Here is a 23,419-nt window from a genome sequence, read left to right as displayed (position 1 = left end):
AAAAGACCAAAACTAAAATGTGACTTCTGAACTTGCGCACAGCTCATTTTTTCTAACAAAAAATGTCATTCTTAAATTGGGTTTCATGAAAAGTAATTTAATCTAGGCACTGTAGCTTTCAGAAAACTTTCCTTAAAGAAGAAGTTGTGAATTTGCTGGGAGGACTTTTCTCAGCAGCACCCAGTGAATATTTAGAGCAGCGGGACATGTTGATGGGAATCAACTGAAACTTAAACTACAATAGGACATTGCACTGTCTCCTATTGCAACAGCGCGACTCATTCAGGTGGTTTTGATAGTTTACGGTGTAACAGTGGAGCTCTGGGGCACAAACATATCAAGCTTTGGATCAACAGGCGAACTCCTGATCAATGCGCTGCTGATTTTGGTCTGTTCATGGCTGTTAAAGTCCAGCTTTATGCTTTGAAGTGTTTGTGCGATTACAATTTGTTTTGTTGGTACAGATCATAAATACACAAAACAGCTGAAGCCTCATTAATAAGTCTTACAGTGTTTTTATTACACTTTAAAACCATGACTGCTGTTTTAAGATCTCTCTCTTAGTAGTGTATTAGGACAATCAGTCAATGAAGCAGGTCATATTGTAAAATTTCAGATCCTTTGTAATGTGCTGTCTTCAGTGGAGTCAGACAGAAAAGTGCAGCTCTTAAACGTGAGCTGGAGCTCTTCGCACTTCACAGACTGACAACTCGGAGACGACTTCTGTTCCATTTAAATACACGAGGGGCTCTCTCCTTATTCAAAAGAACATATTAAAACTTTTCAAGTGTTCATGTTTGTAACGTAAAAAAGAAAATCCAACAATCACAGATGATTCACTTACAGGTATTTCCAGAGTATCTAACACCTCGTTCAGCTCTCAGACTTGAGGACCATATAATGGTCAGGAGCAGACGTCCACTCACCATTACAGTACACGTGATAATCTGCAGACACTGATGCCAAGAAAAACTACAACAAAAGGACACAGACCAATTCTTCAGGACATCTCAAAATCAAAGAGTCATTCTTTGCATGTCAACATTAAAAGACTGTAAAAGCTTTAAATGTGGTGTTTGATAATAAAAAAAATGCAAGTGGTAAGAGTCTCACTTTCAGTAGCAAAAAAACTCCCCGTGGTCTTTCTTTGTGGTTAATACTGCTCAATCCACGTTCATGTATCCACACAGACAGCACGTCCATCAACACAATGTTTCTACCGATACAGTTTTAAAATATAACCACAGAAAGTCCGCTGAGTACTATCAAAAAGGACAGTAAACAGAGGTGGAGTCCAGAGGAACCGGAGGGTTCCTGCGCCTGAAGGCCATGTATGAAGTCAGTGATGCAACTAATCAAGCTCTCTACCTGACTGCTGTTATAACGCCGGCCGACCGTTCAGTTTGTCATGCATGAGCGCGATGGCTCCGCCCGTGAAGTCTCTGAGAACCTGCACCGTCTCCCGCTGGAGCTGCAGCGACTCGCGCACGAACTCCTGCTGCGTCTCCGCCAGCTGCTGCACCGACTCCGACAGCAGCTCCAGGGAGCGCGAAACCGTCTCCAGCAGGATGTTGGTGGCGTGCTGCTCCTGCAGGCTCAGCGACGCATTGTGCAGCATGCTGTCCCGTGTGTTCAGCGAGGGCGGAGCCGGCAGCGCCGGTGCCGGCAGCGCTGGCGCCGGCGGTCCGGAGGAGGGCGGAGGCGGTTTCTGGATGCCGTTGTTAACTTGGTGATCCTCTGTCGGTTTCGGCAGCGGAGTCGACGGAAGCACGTCGTCCCTTTGGTCTTCGTCCGAGTCTCCAAACGCAGCCTCGGCATCTGGAGACGAACAGGAAGACGCAGCGGCTTTTTCTCATCACTGAAACACGTAACAAGTCTTTCTTAAGTTGAATCCACATCTCGACAACTTACCGTCTGTTGGAGGAACTTCGTACTGCACGTCGAAGGCCGGCTGTGACGAGTCGCCTGCAGCATTCACACTCATTTGTATGCAGCTTTTCATTAACACATTGAATTGAACGCAATGTTTTGAGATGGAGGTTTGGTAACTTCACATATTGTGGACACGCATGATACAGGAAGCTCATTACTACCTGATGGTGGGAGCCCGCTCGTGGTGTAGGAGGTCGGCGGAGGCATCGGCGCCACGTCCGACCCGCCGTTGGGAGAACTCTGCATTCCGATCATATCCTCCTCCTCCATTTCCTCCTCCTCCTCCGGTACGTCGTCGTCGTCCCCCAGCGGGCCGAAGTCGCCGGTGCTCTGGTCTTCTTCGTCCATCTCCAGGATCTGGAGCACGATCTTCTCGGTCTGATTCAGGTCTCGGGACAGGCGCGAGTTGAGACCTCGGTTGGGGACCGTCCCCGACCGCATGGCGGCCACTTTCCGCTTGGTGTCACACTTGAGGTCGGACCACTTCTTGATGACCTCTATGACCTCACGCTGGCACTCCCCGATCTCGTTGACACGGGCAGTGATCTCCGCCCACGTGCGCTTCTTTATGTCTGTTGGCACACCACGGTTGAATTTGCCTTTGGGAGGAAAAAAGAAATAAAAAATGTTTTTTTTTTTTCAACTTTCTAGTGTTCATCAATAACCTTCATGTTTAGTTCAGCCCTGAAGTCTCAAACCATCACATGTTCTCTATTCATGAACAAACTACCTTCAAATGGACACAAACAGCTGACTCAGAGGTGAAGAGCCGTCAGGAGACACGTACCCACAACGACCATACGATGCTTCCTCACTTCATCCAGCAGAATGTGGACCTCACTGAAGGAGAACCGAGCCTTCCTCTTCTTGAAGCGGGTGACACTGTCCTGGCTGTAGAACATCGTGGAGGACATCGTCCACGGGGGGTCCAGGGGTGCAGCTGCTGCTGTGGCCTCGTGCTGTGCTTCAGCAGCTGTCTGAGAGATCAACATCAGTTTACAGAGACAAAGTGTGGATGGTGAAAATCTGTCATGGTGAATACCTGTCATGGTGAATACCTGTCATGGTGAATATCTGTCATGGTGAATATCTGTCATGTGACTAACTATCATGGTGAATATCTGTCATGGTGAATATCTGTCATGTGACTAACTGTCATGGTGAATATCTGTCATTGTGAATATCTGTCATGGTGAATATCTGTCATGTGACTAACTATCATGGTGAATATCTGTCATGGTGAATATCTGTCATGTAACTAACTATCATGGTGAATATCTGTCATGGTGAATATCTGTCATGTGACTAACTATCATGGTGAATATCTGTCATGGTGAATATCTGTCATGTGACTAACTGTCATGGTGAATATCTGTCATGGTGAATATCTGTCATGGTGACTAACTGTCATGGTGAATATCTGTCATGGTGAATATCTGTCATGGTGAATATCTGTCATGTGACTAACTGTCATGGTGAATATCTGTCATGGTGAATACCTGTCATGGTGAATACCTGTCATGGTGATATCTGTCATGGTGAATATCTGTCATGGTGAATACCTGTCATGGTGAATATCTGTCACGGTGAATATCTGTCATGGTGAATATCTGTCATGGTGAATACCTGTCATGGTGAATATCTGTCATGGTGAATATCTGTCATGGTGAATACCTGTCATGGTGAATATCTGTCATGGTGAATATCTGTCATGGTGAATATCTGTCATGGTGAATATCTGTCACGGTGAATATCTGTCATGGTGACTAACTGTCATGGTGAATATCTGTCATGGTGAATATCTGTCATGTGACTAACTATCATGGTGAATATCTGTCATGGTGAATATATGTCATGGTGAATATCTGTCATGGTGAATATCTGTCATGTGACTAACTGTCATGGTGAATACCTGTCATGGTGACTAACTGTCATGGTGAATATCTGTCATGGTGACAAACTGTCATGGTGAATATCTGTCATGTGACTAACTGTCATGGTGAATATCTGTCATGGTGAATATCTGTCATGTTGAATATCTGTCATGTGACTAACTGTCATGGTGAATACCTGTCATGGTGAATATCTGTCATGGTGAATATCTGTCATGTGACTAACTGTCATGGTGAATATCTGTCATGGTAAATATCTGTCATTGTGAATATCTGTCATGGTGAATATCTGTCATGTGACTAACTGTCAAGGTGAATATCTGTCGTGGTAAATATCTGTCATGGTGAATATCTGTCATGGTGAATACCTGTCATGGTGAATATCTGTCATGTTGAATATCTGTCATGTGACTAACTGTCATGGTGAATACCTGTCATGGTGAATATCTGTCATGGTGAATATCTGTCATAGTAAATATCTGTCATTGTGAATATCTGTCATGGTGAATATCTGTCATGTGACTAACTGTCATGGTGAATATCTGTCGTGGTAAATATCTGTCATGGTGAATATCTGTCATGGTGAATACCTGTCATGGTGAATATCTGTCACGGTGAATATCTGTCGTGGTAAATATCTGTCATGGTGAATATCTGTCATGGTGAATACCTGTCATGGTGAATATCTGTCATGGTGAATATCTGTTATGTGACTAACTGTCATGGTGAATATCTGTCATTGTGAATATCTGTCATGGTGAATATCTGTCATGTGACTAACTGTCACGGTGAATATCTGTCATGGTGAATATCTGTCATGGTGACTAACTGTCATGGTGACTAACTGTCATGGTGAATATCTGTCATGGTGAATATCTGTCATGGTGACTAACTGTCATGGTGAATATCTGTCATGGTGACTAACTGTCATGGTGAATATCTGTCATGGTGACAAACTGTCATGGTGAATATCTGTCATGTGACTAACTGTCATGTTGAATATCTGTCATGGTGAATACCTGTCATGGTGAATATCTGTCATGGTGAATATCTGTCATGTGACTAACTGTCATGGTGAATATCTGTCATGGTGAATACTTGTCATGGTGAATATCTGTCATGTGACTAACTGTCATGGTGAATATCTGTCATGGTAAATATCTGTCATTGTGAATATCTGTCATGGTGAATATCTGTCATGTGACTAACTGTCATGGTGAATATCTGTCATGGTGAATATCTGTCGTGGTAAATATCTGTAATGGTGAATATCTGTCATGGTGAATACCTGTCATGGTGAATATCTGTCACGGTGAATATCTGTTATGTGACTAACTGTCATGGTGAATATCTGTCATGGTAAATATCTGTCATGGTGAATATCTGTCATGGTGAATACCTGTCATGGTGAATATCTGTCATGTGACTAACTGTCATGGTGAATATCTGTCATGGTGAATATCTGTCATGGTAAATATCTGTCATGGTGAATATCTGTCATTGGTGAATACATGTCATGGTGAATATCAACATTATTGATCTGGTAACATACTGATCTGGCAACATATTGATCTGGTAACATATTGATCTGGTAACATATTGATCTGGTAACATATTGATCTGGTAACATGTTGATCTGGTAACATATTGATCTGGTAACATATTGATCTGGTCAACATATTGATCTGGTAACATATTGATCTGGTAAAATATTGATCTGGTAACATATTGTAACATATTGATCTGGTAACATATTGATCTGGTAACATATTGATCTGGTAACATATTGATCTGATCTGGTAACATATTGATCTGGCAACATATTGATCTGGTAACATATTGATCTGGTCAACATATTGATCTGGTAACATATTGATCTGGTAACATATTGATCTGGTAACATGTTGATCTGGTAACATATAGATCTGGTAACATATTGATCTGGTAACATGTTGATCTGGTAACATATTGATCTGGTAACATATTGATCTGGTAACATGTTGATCTGGTCAACATATTGATCTGGTAACATATTGATCTTGTAACATATTGATCTGGCAACATATTGATCTGGTAACATTATTGATCTGGTAACATATTGATCTGGTAACATATTGATCTGGTAACATATTGATCTGGTAACATATTGATCTGGTAACATATTGATCTGGTAACATATTGATCTGGTAACATATTGATCTGGTCAACATATTGATCTGGTAACATATGTATTGGTTAACATATTGATCTGGTCTGGTAACATATTGATCTATTGGTAACATATTGATCTGGTAACATATATTGATTAACATATGGTCTGGTTAACATATTGATCTGGTAACATATGTATTATTGATCTGGTAACATATTGATCTGGTAACATATTGATCTGGTAACATATGTATTGGTTAACATGGTAACATAACATATTGATCTGGTAACATATTGATCTGGTAACATATTGATCTGGTAACATATTGATCTGGTAACATATTGATCTGATCTGGTAACATAACATATTGATCTGGTAACATATGTATATTGATCTGGTAACATATTGATCTGGTAACATATTGATCTGGTAACATATTGATCTGGTAACATATTGATATTGGTAACATATTGATCTGGTAACATATTGATCTGGTGGTTAACATATTGATCTGGTAACATATGTATTGGTTAACATATTGATCTGGTAACATATTGGTAACATATGTAACATATTGTATTGGTTAACATATTGATCTGGTAACATATAAACATATTGATGATCTATGTATTGGTTAACATATTGATCTGGTAACATATGTATTGGTTAACATATTGATCTGGTAACATATTGATCTGGTAACATATGTATTGGTTAACATATTGATCTGGTAACATATGTATTGGTTAACATATTGATCTGGTAACATATTGATCTGGTAACATATTGATCTGGTAACATATGTATTGGTTAACATATTGATCTGGTAACATGTATTGGTTAACATATTCATCTGGTAACATATTGATTTGGTAACATATTGATCTGGTAACATATGTATTGGTTAACATATTGATCTGGTAACATATTGATCTGGTAACATATGTATTGGTTAACATATTGATCTGGTAACATATTGATCTGGTAACATATGTATTGGTTAACATATTGATCTGGTAACATGTATTGGTTAACATATTGATCTGGTAACATATGTATTGGTTAACATATTGATCTGGTAACATATGTATTGGTTAACATATTGATCTGGTAACATATTGATCTGGTAACATATGTATTGTATTGGTTAACATATATGTATTGGTTAACATATTGATCTGGTAACATATTGATCTGGTAACATATTGATCTGGTAACATATGTATTGGTTAACATATTGATCTGGTAACATATGTATTGGTTAACATATTGATCTGGTAACATATTGATCTGGTAACATATGTATTGGTTAACATATTGATCTGGTAACATATTGATCTGGTAACATAATGATCTGGTAACATATGTATTGGTTAACATATTGATCTGGTAACATATGTATTGGTTAACATATTGATCTGGTAACATATTGATCTATTGAAGAACAATGGAGGATGCTGTGATCACTTCACACATCGATAGCAGTTAGCTTGCATTATTCAGAAACCACTCTTTGGTCCAGTCAGATGAACTTTTGCGTTTACTGCTCCTGATAACTTTAACTGGTGCTGACAGCCCGACCCGACCCGACCCGACCCGCCCTCCTGCAGGGACCCGGTCCCGGAGCTTAGCTCTGGTCTGACGTTACACAACACCCAGCAGGTTAGCTAGCTGTCTGCACCGCTAGCTAACGCTGAAAGCGGCTAAATGAAGCACTTACTTCACGCAGTGTCACTCTGAGAGGCATCCGTTAGAGACAAGGACAGCTGGGACGGTGGCGAGCATACCCCCGAGTTAATAATGCTGGGATTTGGTCCACAAACGTGAAGATAAACTTCCTCATCGACTAGATAGCACGTGTTAAGCTAGCCGGTGTGACGTCAGCGTCACACATGTGATGTCCGGTTCCCGTCAGCCGGCTCGGTGCCGTTCAACAACGGACACACGTCCGCGTGGCAGCACACCGTTACGGTTTGGGCTTTACGTTAAACTTATAACAATAACAGCAACCAACCCGGTGACTTAGTGAACCGGACGCTTTCTCTTTGTTCCGGACGGTTGGGTTGGAAAGGGTTTTATTTTGAAGGAGCACGAAGACTTCCGGTGCAGCAGACTGGATGAACCCAAACATCAACACCAATGGTCCTTCAGGCTGAAGCTCTCTGGAGGAAGGGGCGGGGGGCTCCAACTTCCCACGGAGCAGACCTTCATTTGGGGATTTTATAAACAAGACACATCCTTAAAAGATCAGATAAATAAATCCTAAACTAAGGAGGGAATCCTTTTAATACTTAAAACATAAATTAAAACACAACATGCCAAGTGTTCCTCATTCGTGTGTGTGTGTGTGTGTGGTGTGTGTGTGTGGGGGGGGGGGGTAATAGCTTGAAATATAATGACATACACAAAAAGTGTATTACTGAGTGGTTTCTATTTTAAGTTAAAAGTAGCTTTGTTTAATTTAAAACATTGTTTAACCCAATTATCTGAAAGGTCCAGAGGCTGATCCCAGTTCAAAGTAACCTGCCACGTAGCCAAAGAACAAGACAGACACAGATGTCCTTTTTATTCCAAATATGGCACAGGTATTTATTTTACCAAGCATTTTCAGTAACAGTTTAATAACTGTGGCTGTGGTTTAAAAAACCTGTAATAATGGGATCTTCACTATTGGCTGCATGCATTACTGGCATACACACGTTATATATTGTCAATTCACACACCGTGCTGGCATTACCTGGTGAAGGCATTCTGAAAAGTACAGTCTGTTAAGTAAAGTGATCAGAGAAGCTGCACTAGCAGCACTGAAACATGAAGTGGCAGAAGATGAGCCCGCCCAAACAAAACAGGCTCTTAATGTAATTTACTATTGCAGAGGGGATATAGAGATGGATATACTGAATATATACATGGACAAACTGCCATTTATATTTATATTAAGTCACTTCAGAGATATTTATAATTTTTGTGGCTTTAGAAAGCATTCTGACTGACAGCTTTGCATTCACAGTAACAATGCAACTTTGATGAAAAAAACAAGTGTGCATACAAATCATAAAACATGCTCTGCTTTGTTCCATATTTCAAACTAATTTTTCTATAGCAAGTAACAAATGTTGGTGAGCTCTCTCACATCGTAGTTTTAGTGGGCACAAATCTTCAGTTAGTGGACTCGGGGCTGGTTTCACAGACACTAAACAACTGCAATATGTCCCCTTCGTGACCACTGACGGTCTCCATGACGACACGGTCCACCTGCCCGTCTCCTCACCAGCCCTCCTCTCTGAGCTCTGTGCAGCCTGACTCATGGCTGGCTGCACCTGTTTGTTTGGGACAACCTGCACCCTCACACACATATTCAGGATTCTTAGGACTACAAGGTATGTGGTCATTCATTACTCAGATTAGCCCCTCCCACCTTCAGCCTGAACCACATCACCTGAAAACACCTCCATGGGTGGGCCTCTATGTTGTTCTGGTTAGTCATGGGTAAATCAACACGTGTTCACAGGTGACTGTATTTCCTGGTTAAAGCTGGGTTGTCCTGTGCTCAGGACAAAGCTGGGCGGAGACAGGTTTGAGACAGGTGGAACAAAACTACCAGCAGTCACAGATGTGTCAATCAAGCAGTCTGTACACGCCCACACAGTTCAGAGAGGAATCTGCTTCAGTAAAACAGACGGAGGGGAAGTTAAACTGTGTGGGTGGCTGTTCCTTCTACACACTGTTAACCTCTGTTCACTCCAACAGACAGCGTGCACCTGGTGGAAGATATTTTGGTTGTGAAGTGAGGATTGAAGTAGCTTCTCCTGTCTTTGTCATCAGGAGACTAAGAGTTATCAGGGGGTGTGAATGGCCTAAAAACACTTTGATTTAATGTGACGAAAAGAGTCATTTTCAATTTAAAGTCTTTCTGCGCTCCACCAAACACTTTAACAGGTGGACTTTGTGAAACCAGCCTCAGAGCAACGCTGCTTTCACATTAGGGTTTTTCACAAATGTTTCTCACACTGTTCAGCATCTTGATGCCTGCCTGCCCTTTCTTATGCTGTCTTCAGGGAATGAGGGCGATCAAAAGTAAATGCTAACAAACCCATCAAATGACATCAATTTAAGATACTATCATCTTCACACGCCTGAATCGTAAATACTCGTCCGCAGCATTTACTTTTGATCCCCACTCAGCATCAATCTGCGTGCAGGTTTGTGCTTTCCTTACCAAGTAACACTGAATCAATTCAGTCTATAGAACCGGAGAGAATCCCACATTTTCATCGCACTAACATCCAAAATAAACCTGCATGCACATGGGACCTGCTGAGTAACGGAGGAAGTTGTGGGGATGAGGGATAAAATATTTTGTACTGTGTAAATAAATGAAGTGGTTCTGGAAAACGAGCAGGAGAAACGTTGTCTGGACTCAAGAGTACATGGTCAGCTGCAGCCACTGGAAAGACACGAGAGCAGAGAGACTCATGACTTCTCAAGTCAATCACATGCTTTTCAAAATTTGATTTCCAGTCAAAACTGACCGATCAGAACAATAACTGAGATCATCATTTTACCTCCTGAACGTTCACTTTGATGGTCCCGTTGCCATCCTTATCCAGGGTTCTGAAGGCACCTGAATCAGAGCAGATATTCAACCTACTACACAATAATTCTTATTTTACTGATAAAGCTTCAAAACCAATTAAGACTCAATGAATTTGAAGACCGGATTTGAAACTTACAGCACATAGCGTCCAGCCTCACAAGGCAGCCAATGTAGTTGTCAAAGTCCATGTTCCCATTTTCATCGCTGTATCTGCGAATGATCATCTGGAACAGGTCGTCATTCAGAGGGAAGCCTGAAGGAGAGACGCACACACTGTCTGTTACACTAAACAGCATTCAACAAACGGTACATCGTGTACATACAAAGTTAAAGTAAACCTCATCGTGTAGGTTCTTGGCTTTCAAAACGACAGTAGAAACCCAATATTTTCTCATGTTAAAACCAAGCACAGAAACTCGAGTCCATTTACTGCATCTACAGACTTTACCTGTTCTCCTCCTGCACATCAGTAAAGCTTTCACCTGCATCTTTTCAACAGCCGTGCAAACATTTAAACAACATAGGAGTTAGAACAAAAAAAAATGCTCACCAGCAGCTCTGAAGGCTTTCGGCAGCTCATCTGCACCGATGACACCGGAGCCATCTGCATCGTAGCTCTTGTAAACTCCCTGAACAGGAATAAGAGAAGAATTTGAAGAATTTACGCCATCTGAAGGTTTCTACTTAAAGTTGATTCACGACATAGAAAGAATGAAATAAAAAAAACTTTACTCTTACAACCCAAAGACCCCACCAATCTGGTGGAAACTGCTTTATGTGCATTACAAATCCCTTAAGTTAAAGTGAAGGAGTTTTTTACTTGTCCAAGCACCAAAAACAAGGTTTTACTAAGATTCATTTGTCGAGAAATTGCGTGACCTGTATACAGAGGACATTCATGTGCATGTTAAAACACAGCAGTTTATCAAATGAAGGAGGAGTCTGGCTCACTGTACATATAAATCAGCCTGGATATACAGTCGGCTCTGTAAATCCTTCCAGCTACAGTTTCCTCTGAGTTCGCTGCTGCTGCAGAGTCAACACCGGCCACAGGAATGTAACTGTGCAACAACTGTGGACGACAAATGAAATTAAGGCCGCTGTACTTGCCTGCCATTTTTTGACGTTGTTCCAGAGTTGTTTGAATTCATGGAAGCCGAGTTTTCCGGTGCTGTCACTCTGAAACAGCGTTAAGGCCGACAGACAACGAGGCCTCTGGTTTTACTCCAGCTTCACCAAACAGTTGCATTACTGGTGGATATGTTGTGTTTGCTCAAGGCGTCCTTGTCCGTGCTTTCATGTGGAACACAATTTACTGTGGGGAATGACACCATGACGAGGATAACAGCTGCCTTCTCCACGTAAATATTACCACTGATACAGCTGTTTGTATTTGTGTTTTTATCGTGCTGTCACATGAACACGTGAAGCCCACTGACGACAGAAAGGATACATCCATGACTGCCACCATGCTCCTGCAAGACTCAATGCTGAAACCATCTGTTTTCAGGTCTCCATCTAAAACACAAGAGAGAACAGTCAACCACTGTCAGCGTACGTCTTCAGAACAGCTATTCAAATGTGTAAATATAGTGAAGGAAGACCACGAAGAACTAAAAGGAACACACACGAGGATGTATGTATGTATGCGAGACGAACACGGCTTACGCTTGGAAATGATTCTGTTGAGGATGTTCATCAGTTCAGGTGGGCTCACCTCCATGTCCTGCAGGACAGATATTCAACATTAAAGGGCCCGAGCAGACACAGCAAAACAGATGGTGCAACCATTAAAGACAGTCTCGATACTCAGACGTTCTCATATGAATGACATGGAAGAGATGGTGTAGTTAATTGGCATTTCATCAGAGTTAACAGTACAAAAAAAACAAGTTCACAGCTTTGTAACCGACAGGAAATACAAACGAGCATCACAAGACGTTCCTCCTCAAAACAAAACTACAGTTTGTACCTTGAAGCTAAAAAGAAAAGTTGGTTACCGACAGACATGACCTACTCTGAAATCTGAAAGTTGGATAGTTGTTTCTTTTTCAAGCTAATTTCTAACAGAAGTTAAGAGGCGAAGGAATTTTCCAAGAAAGTTTGTCAGAAGTTCAATTACTATATGGTTGATGTGGGAATTGTTGGGTTTCTCTGTATGGTGCTCTAAAGTTCTGCTGTGAGGACTTTAATGTGTTAAGTGCCATGAAACAACTGTGTTGTTATTTGGTGCTGTATAAATGAAATTGAATTGAATTGAATTAACTCAGAGAGGAGTAAAAACAGGCACTCACATCTCCAGCGAGCTGCTGGAAGACTCTGCGGAACTGTTTCTCCTCGTCGTTCTCGTGCTGCTCTGCGTACGCCAGCGGCCGGCGTGGAGGAGGCTGCAGGACAGAAGCACCAGCAAACATCACAAACAGCGCCATCACGGCGAGTTAGCAGAGCAGTGACGGCGGATACAGGCGGTTACGTGATGACGGACACTCACAGGGTCACTCGGCACAAACTGGGCCGGGTCGATGTTGCTACGGAGACGGGATCAGAGGTGAGAAGAGGTTTAACTAAAAAAAAAAAAAAAAAACACGCATCCTGGTTCATGTTGGTATTTTGTGCAGATGCTCACCTGACCACATCGATGATTCCACCGAGGAACTTTTTGGCAAGAAACATTTTCTGTCAACTGTGAATGTAAAATGCAAAATTTAGTAGAAAACTTTTCTTGATTTAAGATCTTAAGAGCGCTACGTCATCACGGCAGTATTTGGGCTTTTATTTGCAGTGAGAGAGATCCCAAGGAAATTCTCATTCAAATTACAATAATGAAACAATTGACAACAAGAAGCACAAGTAGACGACGGTGAATGACGACTTTCACCAACTGGGTTAGCAGTATGAGCGGGTCTGGTCCAGCCCTGTAATGTGTATCCGAAGTGAACCGGTCCAGTGTGTAACTCCAGAACCACAGCTGCTCTCCTTCAGTCGACCGACTAACACACCCACCGACGAGACTTCCTGTTGTGGAGGAACTTCGATGCCCCACCCAAATTGCGAGAATTTGATCAGATTAGAAATGAAGTCCTGGTGCACTTTAGGAACACAAAGACATCTCAGAAGTGATCAAATATCCCTTTAACACTTCCCCATTACACAAAGAGCAGTGAGCGTCGGTCAGGAGGGAGCACCGCGTGTTCCTATCACGCTCGACGGCCAGCATGACGTGAAGTTAGCTTATGTCAACTGACCACAACTGCCTCGTAGCATTAAAACATCATCTAAACCAGCGACCATCAAACCCACAGCTCGGATTTCAGACGTGAACCATGTCGACAAGATGACGAGCTTCATCGTTAGCGCCATGAAGCTACCTTAGCTGCATCGGTAAACACGGAACTGTCTGACCCGGCTCGGCTCGGCTCGGCTCGGCGCTGCCGCACCGAACAACCACGTCGCCCTGCATCGAGGCTCAAGATCACGATACTTTAACCCGCTCAAACCAAGAGGTTTCAGGGTTATTTACCGTGAGGCTGCAGCGCTCCGTGAAGTTGATGGGAGGTTGTTTGGACGAGCTCCGTGAGTTGTGAACTCAGCCGACAACACGCCCGAGCGACGCGCAGAGAGGAGACGGACGGCGAGAGGACGACGTCCGCTCACTTCGCTCTTCGCTTTACTAAAAAACGACAAAAACGTGGTTCAATACGATGCGATGCAAATGATCAGTCACGTTTGACTGTCTGGTGTGTGGTTGCATTTATTTTTAAAATCTTGTATTTGCACTGACAGCGGTTTAAAAAGCACTTTTTAATTTGCACACGTCTCTGTCGCCTGCAGCTGCGATGCTTCTTTTGGACATGCGCAGTAAAACAACCCTGACCAATAACACACAATTATATTATGCAGCTATGTCAGTAATCACACAATTTATCATTTCTAAAGAAATAAAGACATTATTTGTAATTGTGTACATCTAAACTTTTCATTGTTGATATAACTTCCCGAAGCAGCCAACCGGAAAACAGTTTCGTCCTTTCAAAGCGAATGTGTTGAAGTCGGGATGTTTCAAACCCTCTCCACGGTAGATGTTAGAAACAGAAAAACCTTATGTAATAGATATGTGTTTTGTCCTATAAAACAATGTTCGGTCATCAAAAAGACAGTGAAAATCTGCAGCCTTTTACCCTCCTAATTGTTGATTTAATTATCTGCTCTGCCGCTGGCCATCAGACTGAAGAAGACTGAAGATTCCCACTAGGAATACTAATACATTCCCCAATCAGATTGTTTTTTGAATCTCATAGATTATAGCCATTGTAAAACATGGTATCTGTTTGGAGGCATTTATTAAGTTGTGATTTCAGAGATCCAACCTGCTCAGACCACATTCAGAGGTAGTCTTATTAAAAACTGGGAAATGCAAGCTATAACATAAATTATAGGTTTAAGAAATAGCCAATCTTTTTTAAATCTGTCCACTATATAGGTCCATATAACTTTACAATCATCAGTCAAAACTTGAAAAACTCCCTTGTGCTCATATGCATCTCTGCTGCCGTGGCCTCAGGCTTTTGTGTTTTCAGGTTGTTCTTCCATATGTCCGTCTGTCTGGATGGATGGATGGATGGATGGATGTATAGATGGATGGTTGGACTGATGGACCGATGGATGGACGGATGGTTGGATGGATGGATGGATGGGTGGATGGTTGGATGGATGGGTGGATGGATGATTGGATGGATGATGGATGGATGGATGGGTGGATGGTTGGATGGATGGATGGATGGGTGGATGGATGATTGGATGGATGGATGGGTGGTTGGATGGACGGATGATGGATGGGTGATTGGATGGATGATGAATGGGTGGATGGGTGATGGATGGATGGATGATGGATGGGTGGATGGATGATTGGATGGATAATGGATGGGTGGATGATGGATGGATGGATGGTTGGTTGGATGGATGGGTGGTTGGATGGATGATGGATGGGTGGATGGATGATGGATGGATGGATTGGATGGATGATTGATGGATGATTGGATGGATGGATGGATGGGTGGTTGGATGGACGGATGATGGATGGGTGATTGGATGGATGATGAATGGGTGGATGGGTGATGGATGGATGGATGATGGATGGGTGGATGGATGATTGGATGGATAATGGATGGGTGGATGATGGATGGATGGATGGTTGGTTGGATGGATGGGTGGTTGGATGGATGATGGATGGGTGGATGGATGGATGGACTGGTGGACGGATGGGTGGATGGATGGATGATGGGCAGCACAGTGGTGCAGTGGTTAGCACTGTCACCTCACAGCAAAAAAGGTTCCAGGTTCGAATCCGGTCCTGGGCCTTTCTGTGCGGAGTTTGCATGTTCTCCCTGTGCTTGCGTGGGTTCTCTCCGGGTTCTCCGGCTTCCTCCCATCATCCAAAAACATGCACCTCAGGTCAGGTTACCTGGCGCCGCGCTAGTGGCAGCCTGCTGCAGCATCTCCCCCCTGAGAGCCCCCCTGCTGTAGTGAAGAAATTTCCCCTCGGGGATTAATAAAGTGTATAAAATAAAAAAAATGATTTGATGGATGGGTGGATGGATGGATGGTTGGTTGGATGTTTGGATGGATGGATGATGGATGATTGATGGATGATGGATGATGGATGGATGGATGGACGGATGCTGGATGGATAATTGGATGGATGATGGATGGGTGGATCGGTGGATGGATGGATGGATGATTGGTTGGATGGATGGATGGATGGATGGGCGGACGGACGGATGGATGGATGGGCGGGCGGACGGATGGTTGGATGGATGATGGATGGGTGGATGATTGGTTGGATTGATGGATGGATGGTTGAATGGATGATGGATGGATGGGCGGACGGACAGATGGATGATGGACGGTTGGATGGATGGATGGATGGATGGATGGATGGATGATTGGTTGGATGGATGGTTGGATGGATGGATGGGCGGACGGACAGATGGATGATGGATGGTTGGACGGTTGGATGGATGGATGGATTGGATGGATGGGCGGGCGGACGGACGGATGGTTGGATGGATGGATTGGTTGGATGGATGATGGATGGATGGTTGGGTGGATGGATGGGTGGTTGGATTGATGGATGGCTGGATGGTTGGATGGCTGGATGGTTGAATGGATGATGGATGGATGGACGGATGGATGGTTGGATGGACAGATGGATGGGTGGATGGATGGATGATTGGTTGGATGGATGGTTGGATGGATGGATGGGCGGACGGACAGATGGATGGTTGGACGGTTGGATGGATGGGCGGATGGACGGATGGGCGGATGGACGGTTGGATGGATGGACGGTTGGATGGATGGGCGGACAGACGGATGGACAGATGGGTGGATGGATGGATGATTGGTTGGATTGATGGATGGATGGATGGATGGATGATGGATGGATGGATGGATGATTGGTTGGATTGATGGATGGATGGTTGAATGGATGATGGATGGATGGACGGTTGGATGGATGGATGATTGGTTGGATGGATGATGGATGGATGGATGGGCGGACGGATGGATGGATGGTTGGACGGTTGGATGGATGAATGGATGGATGGATGGGCGGGCGGACGGACGGATGGACAGATGGATGGTTGGATGGGCGGACAGACGGATGGACAGATGGATGGGTGGATGGATGATTGGTTGGTTGGATGGATGGATGGATGGATGGATGGATGATGGATGGGTGGATGGATGGATGATTGGTTGGATGGATGGATGGATGGTTGAATGGATGTTGGATGGATGGGCGGACGAACAGATGGATGATGGATGGTTGGACGGTTGGATGGATGGATGGATGGACGGTTGGATGGATGGATGGATGGATGGATGGGTGGATGGATGGATGGATGGATGGATGGATGGGCGGACGGACGGATGGACAGATGGATGGATGGATGGATGATTGGTTGGTTGGATGGATGGATGGATGGATGGATGGATGGATGGATGGATGGATGGATGGATGGATGGATGGATGGATGGATGGATGGACAGACGGACGGACGGATGGACAGATGGATGGGTGGATGGATGGATGATTGGTTGGATTGATGGATGGATGGATGGATGGATGGATGGATGGATGGATGGATGGATGAAAAATGAGGTCACCGTCTCTATAGTGTATCATGGAGGGATTCGCTGATATTTTTGGACATTGGATATTATAAATATTGCCATTTCATCCCTGAAAGAAAACAAAGCAACACATTTATCTGTGCTCACCATTAGAGAGGCCACAGACTGATCTTCATTTAGCTCCAGACCCCCGTGGAGCCTCTTTATTGCCATTGAACTTTTTTCTTGCCATCAATTGTTCCATTTTTCTTTGCCATATCTATAAATAACGAATTTCTGTAGAGGGGAATATTTTTTATGGCAGTTTCACAGGAGAACTGGAGCACTTAAAAAGCTCTAAGAATCCCTTTTAAGATTTGCCAAAGGACTTTGGGCGTGTTTAAAAATGATAACATATCACATTGAATAATTAAACACAGCTTAATGAGAAGGGAGAGAAAATTGTGTTTTCATTTATTTTGACACAATCCTATTCTCTGATAATTGGATAATAGAAGCAGTGATTAGCTCACTTTGTCATGGATTGTGCCAACTTGTTTTTTTTTTTTGCTCGGTGATCAGGACTTCGTAGGATGATATCAAAGAAAACTGCTCTTGTTTCTGTAAACATCAACATCTAATGCTGCCAAGTCAAATACTACAACTCTTCCACTGCACCGGGGCCCTGAACACAACGTCCCAGCTTCCTGTCACATGGGGGGCCTTTTCGCATGTCTTTACTTTTTCCTCAGTCCCAATATTGCTTGTCAAAGATGCTTTTGTTCTTTAGTTTACAGGGGCATAAATCAGTGAGCCGTATTTTTCTCTTTTAGCTCTACAAAACATATGACTGAAAATTTTGGTGGAGAAAAGGGTTGAATATGGATAATTTAAATAACTGGAACAAGGATCAAATATCAGTTTTAATCTCAGCAAACAGCGCCCTCATCAGGTTTGACAGCCTCAGCGTGGGACGTGTTCATGTTTGCTCATTGTTGTGGAGCAGTGGAGCCACACTTCTTCAAATAGGACTCTGGACTGCCTTTAGATAGGCAGACTGATAATATGTCAGTGTGTGTTAGTGCTGAATATAACCAGTAGGTGGGGTCAGAGAGTATTTGACTGCGCTCTATGACAGCAAAGACACCAGTTTACCTTCTGCATTTACCAAGCAAAAATTATAGGCACATCCATTTACAATAAATGTAGATTTGTCTCCAATTATCTAAATATAGCTGCTTTTTCATGGCTGAGATCTCTGTTTTATATTCACCTTTCTGCGCCGCTAAATTTCAATCAGGCTTTTAAAGCTCTGTAGATTTTTGGTTATATGGGAATCTGGGTGCAAAATTGTCAGCAGATAGATGTCAGCAAACATCTAACAGTAATGACGTTGCTTAAAAGTCTGTTTATAATCTGTAAATTGTGATTCCATTCTTTACTTTTTCAGAAAATGGATCCAGTCTATTTTCATAGATTTGCCATGAATGTATGACATGTAATTTCCATCTATTCATGTCCTGACTCTGACACGTTGGCAGTGAAGTCTCCTGTGTCTTGACTTCAAGAAACTGAGTTTGTCTCAGAGCTGCTCTGTTTTTATCATAGCTACATCTCCTCCTAATCCCTCATGGCCGGCTCCATCACGGTTGCCTTGACAGTGCCGACTCTTTCGCCTGCGCACGCTGCGACGGATAAGTCTCAGTTCTTCTACCCGCAACTCTTCAGTCTTCCTCATAATGAATCATTTTGTACTTGCTGGCAAAGCTATAATCTACAAAACTATAGACTTGATAGCCACACCTCCTGTTTACAACTAAATTATATATGCAGTCATCACAGATCCCTGCCTGGATTCTGTGAATGCAATTTTGTTCCTGCAAACAAAACATCCCATGTGTCAGGTCGCAGTGTCTTATCATCACATGACAGGCCTGGTGCAGTGGAAAAATAGGACATTAGCCCTCAGACTTTTTGCACGTATGTGCTTGAATATATACAGAAAGTAACCTCATGTTTAAAATGTGATAATATATGATGTTGAGAGCAGGGATATGGATCCTTCAGAACCCACTCCAGCTAAAATTACTCCATCCATGAAATAGAGGTATCCATGGTTACTTCAGGAGCCATGTTAAAGGGTGCCTCAGTGTATCTCTATTCTCTAGCAGTTTCTACCTTTCTCCCCATTCATCATTTGAAAGAAATCACTGTGCCACCTCAAGGTTTCCGACAGATGCGATTTGGTTTTACAAATGAGATTTGCCGTGAATAATCTCAATATTATTGATGAAGATAGACTGGCTATTAAATATCCCTGAATTATGAATGGAAATCGTATTACATCTGCAGCTACCTGCTTGACTTGGAGAGAGTGAGAAGCAGAGCTGATGTAGTTCAGTGCTACACAGGCTGCAGGATAAGATATTGTATGGGAGCATCCCCAATACGACATATTTGCGGTCTTCGGAGCAACCTGTTACCTTGACAACGCAATTTTATCATTCAAGCCCATTGCTACCTTCTCTCACAGCAGGAATCAAATGTGCCTTAAATGTATACTGCTGCAGGGTTTTACACCTCAATTCCAGGTTAGATGTGAGACATCAGATGGATTGAGATGTGCAGAATATGTAGAATTATAATTTCACTGTATTGCTGCACAGTGGAAAATCAAACATGTTTTCATAGCCTTTTCATTTATCTATCTATCTATCTATCTATCTATCTATCTATCTATCTATCTATCTATCTATCTATCTATCTATCTATCTATCTATCTATCTATCTATCTATCTATCTATCTATCTATCTATCTATCTATCTATCTATCTATCTATCTTTCTATCTATCTTTCTATCTCTCTGTATCTCTGTATTTTTATTTATTCATTTCGGCATAGTGGGATTGGGACTGTGCTCAGACAGACAGAGATAGACACCAGTGACCTCAGGTTAGTTACTCTTTGCAATGACTTACTCATGCAGTTACATGCCTAATTGTCAGGGCATATTTGCAACTTAGTTAGTCACACTGATAATTGTTATGCAAGCTACATGTATGTTTTCTATGAGGCAAGCCTGTCTGCTGTCTTGTCTGTTTTTTTCTTTCTGAAGTCCACAAGAATGCAGGAAGAAAGTCAAAGATTTCCAAAGGTATCTAAATCAAATTAGCAATAAGCTTTTACTCCTCTGGAAACCACTTTGAGAAAAGAGGGGAAATACTGTAACTTCTTATCCTCGGAGGAAATCTTAAGATCACGAGTGCAAGAGCTGTTTTAAACATGTTCGAAAAAACTTCAGAGCAATATTTTTTCATGCACAATTTTTTTTTCATCTATTTGTTTACCTGTTTATTCATAAACTCATTTCACTTTTTTTTTTTTTAATCTACAGGCATCAGTTCGCTTCATGCATCGAGAGTCTAAATCTTCCATGAGGCTTCTTCACACTGCAGCTCTGCCAGGAATAACGTGAAAAATGCTAAGTCTGATTTTGATCTCCGTTTTTGGTGTAATTGGGTCTTTAAACGTGTATATTATTGTATATTGTATTTCAAATGTAATATTAGAGAACAAATACTGTGGACATGATCTCAGTAGAGCTGCAGTTGTGTGTATGTCGCTCTCCTGACTTGTATATCTGAGCTCAGATTAGGAATGTACTTGCTGGGTAATGAACAAGGTCAAACAGCGTAGGAGGGATGTGTGTGTGTGCTGGATGGCTCATGGATGTCATTACATAAAAGCCATGTTGCAGAACTTGAACAATACCCATGAACTTAACAGCAGTTCTGTGTTCGGACTGAGCTCAGAGCTCATACAGAGTTTACATTCACTGATTTGAATTATGATATGATTTAGAAGTGCCTTTACCTGTACATCAATAATCCTGTCAACCTGGTTTAAATCCAGCTAAGGAGAAAGCATTGATCATGTCATTAACATTAATTTGATTCAATAACGATTCATATCGACCTGAATTAAATATCAGATATTAGACAGCTACATTATCCCCCTCTGACACACTGCAGGTTAATTTCTGACCACAAATTAAATCTAATTCATTCAACTTGATTAAACAATGAAGCTCTATCAGTCCCAGCGTTGCTGTATAAGCCTGCCTGAAGGAGCCTTTACCACTGAAAGGTTTTCATTGCCCTGCAGGGCGTTTTCAATGTCCTGTGATGGTTTAAATGTCCACTTAGATGTTTCTCCAGCGCAAAAGAGGAAACTATTGGATTTCTAGCCATATTAACACCATGCATTGCTTTCCAAGAAATTCTCATACAGGTATTTGGTGATCTCCAGACTTTCACCTGCAGATTGACATCTTTGGTTTTTAGTGTCTTGACAATTATTTGGTGCAATGAGGCTGATGTGAGTTAGCATAAAATACAGTTCATCACTTTCATGATCCATTGAATCTTCCTCCGATGCCATCATCACATCAGAATTTGTCCAATGTTTTGTTTAACCAAAATACTGAAACCAAAACTAATGGAAATGACCAAATATCTGCAAAACTAATGATACACTCATCATCAGCTTGAACTGTGTCCTACGTTTTGTTTAGCGAATGATAGCATGCTAATACACAACTCAGATTGTGAACATAACACACGTACCTGCTTAACTTTCAGCATTGCTTGGTGTGTTAGCATTGTTACGGCAACAGTTAGCCTACACCTAATTGTGTCGTATGTGATTTTCCATCTGCACTGATCATAACATTTGAATTCATCAGCTTGCAAACAAATCTGCCTGCTTTGCATGATTATTTAAACTGAAAATAAACATGGACACTTTTTCACCCTCAATAGTCGCCATTATGGCTGCATAGAGAAATGTTAGGGATCAGCAACCATAAAGTATTATTAAACTGTATTTGAGGAAGCTGCTGCTGTTGCAGGATGTATCGCACCATCCCAATGCACGTTGTCCACATTCACACAAGGGTTTGTTTTTCACTAAGTACCAACACACTGCTGTTGGACAGAACCAGGCAGCAACCAACAGTGATGTCACCCACTGGCTTGTGATTTTGGGTTTTGGATTTTGGCCATAGCCATCTTGTTATTTTGGAGCCAGAAGTGACCATATTTGGACGAGCTGGAGGGGGTGAGCGGTGGACCTGAATAGATCTGTTTGGGAACCCGAACCTATAGTGGAAAACTGACTGCACCACAGGCCTGTCAATCAAGCAGACACGCCCCCAAAAACAGGTGTTCTTGAATCTTCTTTTCTAATGAATGAGGGATTATTTTCAGATGGACCTCCAGAAAACTAATAAGAAGGAGTGACTTTAGCTAACAACACCGAGATAACTGATGGACACATTTTATTCACTTTGGATTTGATGAGAGAAGTTGAATGGGAGTCTATGGAGCCGGAGGCTTTTTGGAGCCGGCCTCTAGTGGCACTCGCTGGTATTGCAGCTGAAGACACTTCCACGTCTACTTTTATATACAGTCTATGGAAAGGAGCCATCAGTATGTTTATTGTGTGTGTGAAACAGAGATGTCATCAGCAGAAGATGCAACCCAGTACTCACTGCAAAGTGTGAAATTGACACTAAAGCAAAAGGTGAGATAGCCACACTTAGGGAAATATACATGCACGTAAAATGCTACGTGACAAAGAATTATGTGACCAAGGTACAGCAACATAGGTCTTTACACCAAGTACAAAATAAATGTTTCCATTAGTTGCAGACTTCCATGCGGGTCGATGAGGAT

General features: G+C 42.3%; 2 protein-coding genes and 1 long non-coding RNA gene across 3 annotated transcripts in view; 1 reads left to right on the top strand and 2 right to left on the bottom strand.

The window, feature by feature from the left end:
* Window positions 1-23,419, top strand: part of LOC138633394 (uncharacterized) — a 160,249-nt gene that overhangs the window by 45,589 nt on the left and 91,241 nt on the right. The window lies entirely within an intron of this gene.
* LOC138633380 (nuclear apoptosis-inducing factor 1) lies at window positions 97-7,952 on the bottom strand. Its single transcript, XM_069719578.1, has 5 exons — window positions 7,697-7,952; window positions 2,720-2,909; window positions 2,094-2,531; window positions 1,912-1,965; window positions 97-1,818 (listed from the first exon to the last, which is right to left on the bottom strand). The coding sequence occupies exons 1-5, from the start codon at window positions 7,721-7,723 to the stop codon at window positions 1,379-1,381; spliced, it is 1,149 nt and encodes a 382-aa protein (XP_069575679.1). The 5' UTR covers window positions 7,724-7,952; the 3' UTR covers window positions 97-1,378.
* capns1a (calpain, small subunit 1 a) lies at window positions 8,536-14,395 on the bottom strand. Its single transcript, XM_069719598.1, has 11 exons — window positions 14,094-14,395; window positions 13,200-13,256; window positions 13,065-13,101; window positions 12,868-12,960; window positions 12,242-12,299; window positions 12,027-12,091; window positions 11,680-11,752; window positions 11,124-11,198; window positions 10,710-10,826; window positions 10,542-10,600; window positions 8,536-10,423 (listed from the first exon to the last, which is right to left on the bottom strand). The coding sequence occupies exons 2-11, from the start codon at window positions 13,244-13,246 to the stop codon at window positions 10,397-10,399; spliced, it is 651 nt and encodes a 216-aa protein (XP_069575699.1). The 5' UTR covers window positions 13,247-13,256; window positions 14,094-14,395; the 3' UTR covers window positions 8,536-10,396.

This window comes from Brachyistius frenatus, unplaced genomic scaffold (assembly GCF_029030835.1).
Source record: "Brachyistius frenatus isolate BFR_SWC_R1_liver_20210118 unplaced genomic scaffold, ASM2903083v1 Contig_218, whole genome shotgun sequence".
NCBI classification, from domain to species: domain Eukaryota; kingdom Metazoa; phylum Chordata; class Actinopteri; family Embiotocidae; genus Brachyistius; species Brachyistius frenatus.
The sequence above is the reverse complement of the archived record's forward strand: the minus strand, read 5'-3'. Positions and strand labels throughout refer to the sequence as shown.

Bases quoted from the DNA above. Each gene is read 5' to 3' on its own strand.
- LOC138633380 (XM_069719578.1), bottom strand. From the start codon at position 7,723: ATGCCTCTCAGAGTGACACTGCGTGAA. The intron at 2,910-7,696 runs GTAAGTGCTTCA...TTGATCTCTCAG, and splicing joins TCAGAGTGACACTGCGTGAA to ACAGCTGCTGAAGCACAGCA. The intron at 2,532-2,719 runs GTACGTGTCTCC...TTCCTCCCAAAG, and splicing joins GCATCGTATGGTCGTTGTGG to GCAAATTCAACCGTGGTGTG.
- capns1a (XM_069719598.1), bottom strand. From the start codon at position 13,246: ATGTTTCTTGCCAAAAAGTTCCTCGGTGGAATCATCGATGTGGTCAG. The intron at 13,102-13,199 runs GTGAGCATCTGC...CCGTCTCCGTAG, and splicing joins GGAATCATCGATGTGGTCAG to CAACATCGACCCGGCCCAGT. The intron at 10,601-10,709 runs GTAAGTTTCAAA...GCTCTGATTCAG, and splicing joins GAGGCTGGACGCTATGTGCT to GTGCCTTCAGAACCCTGGAT.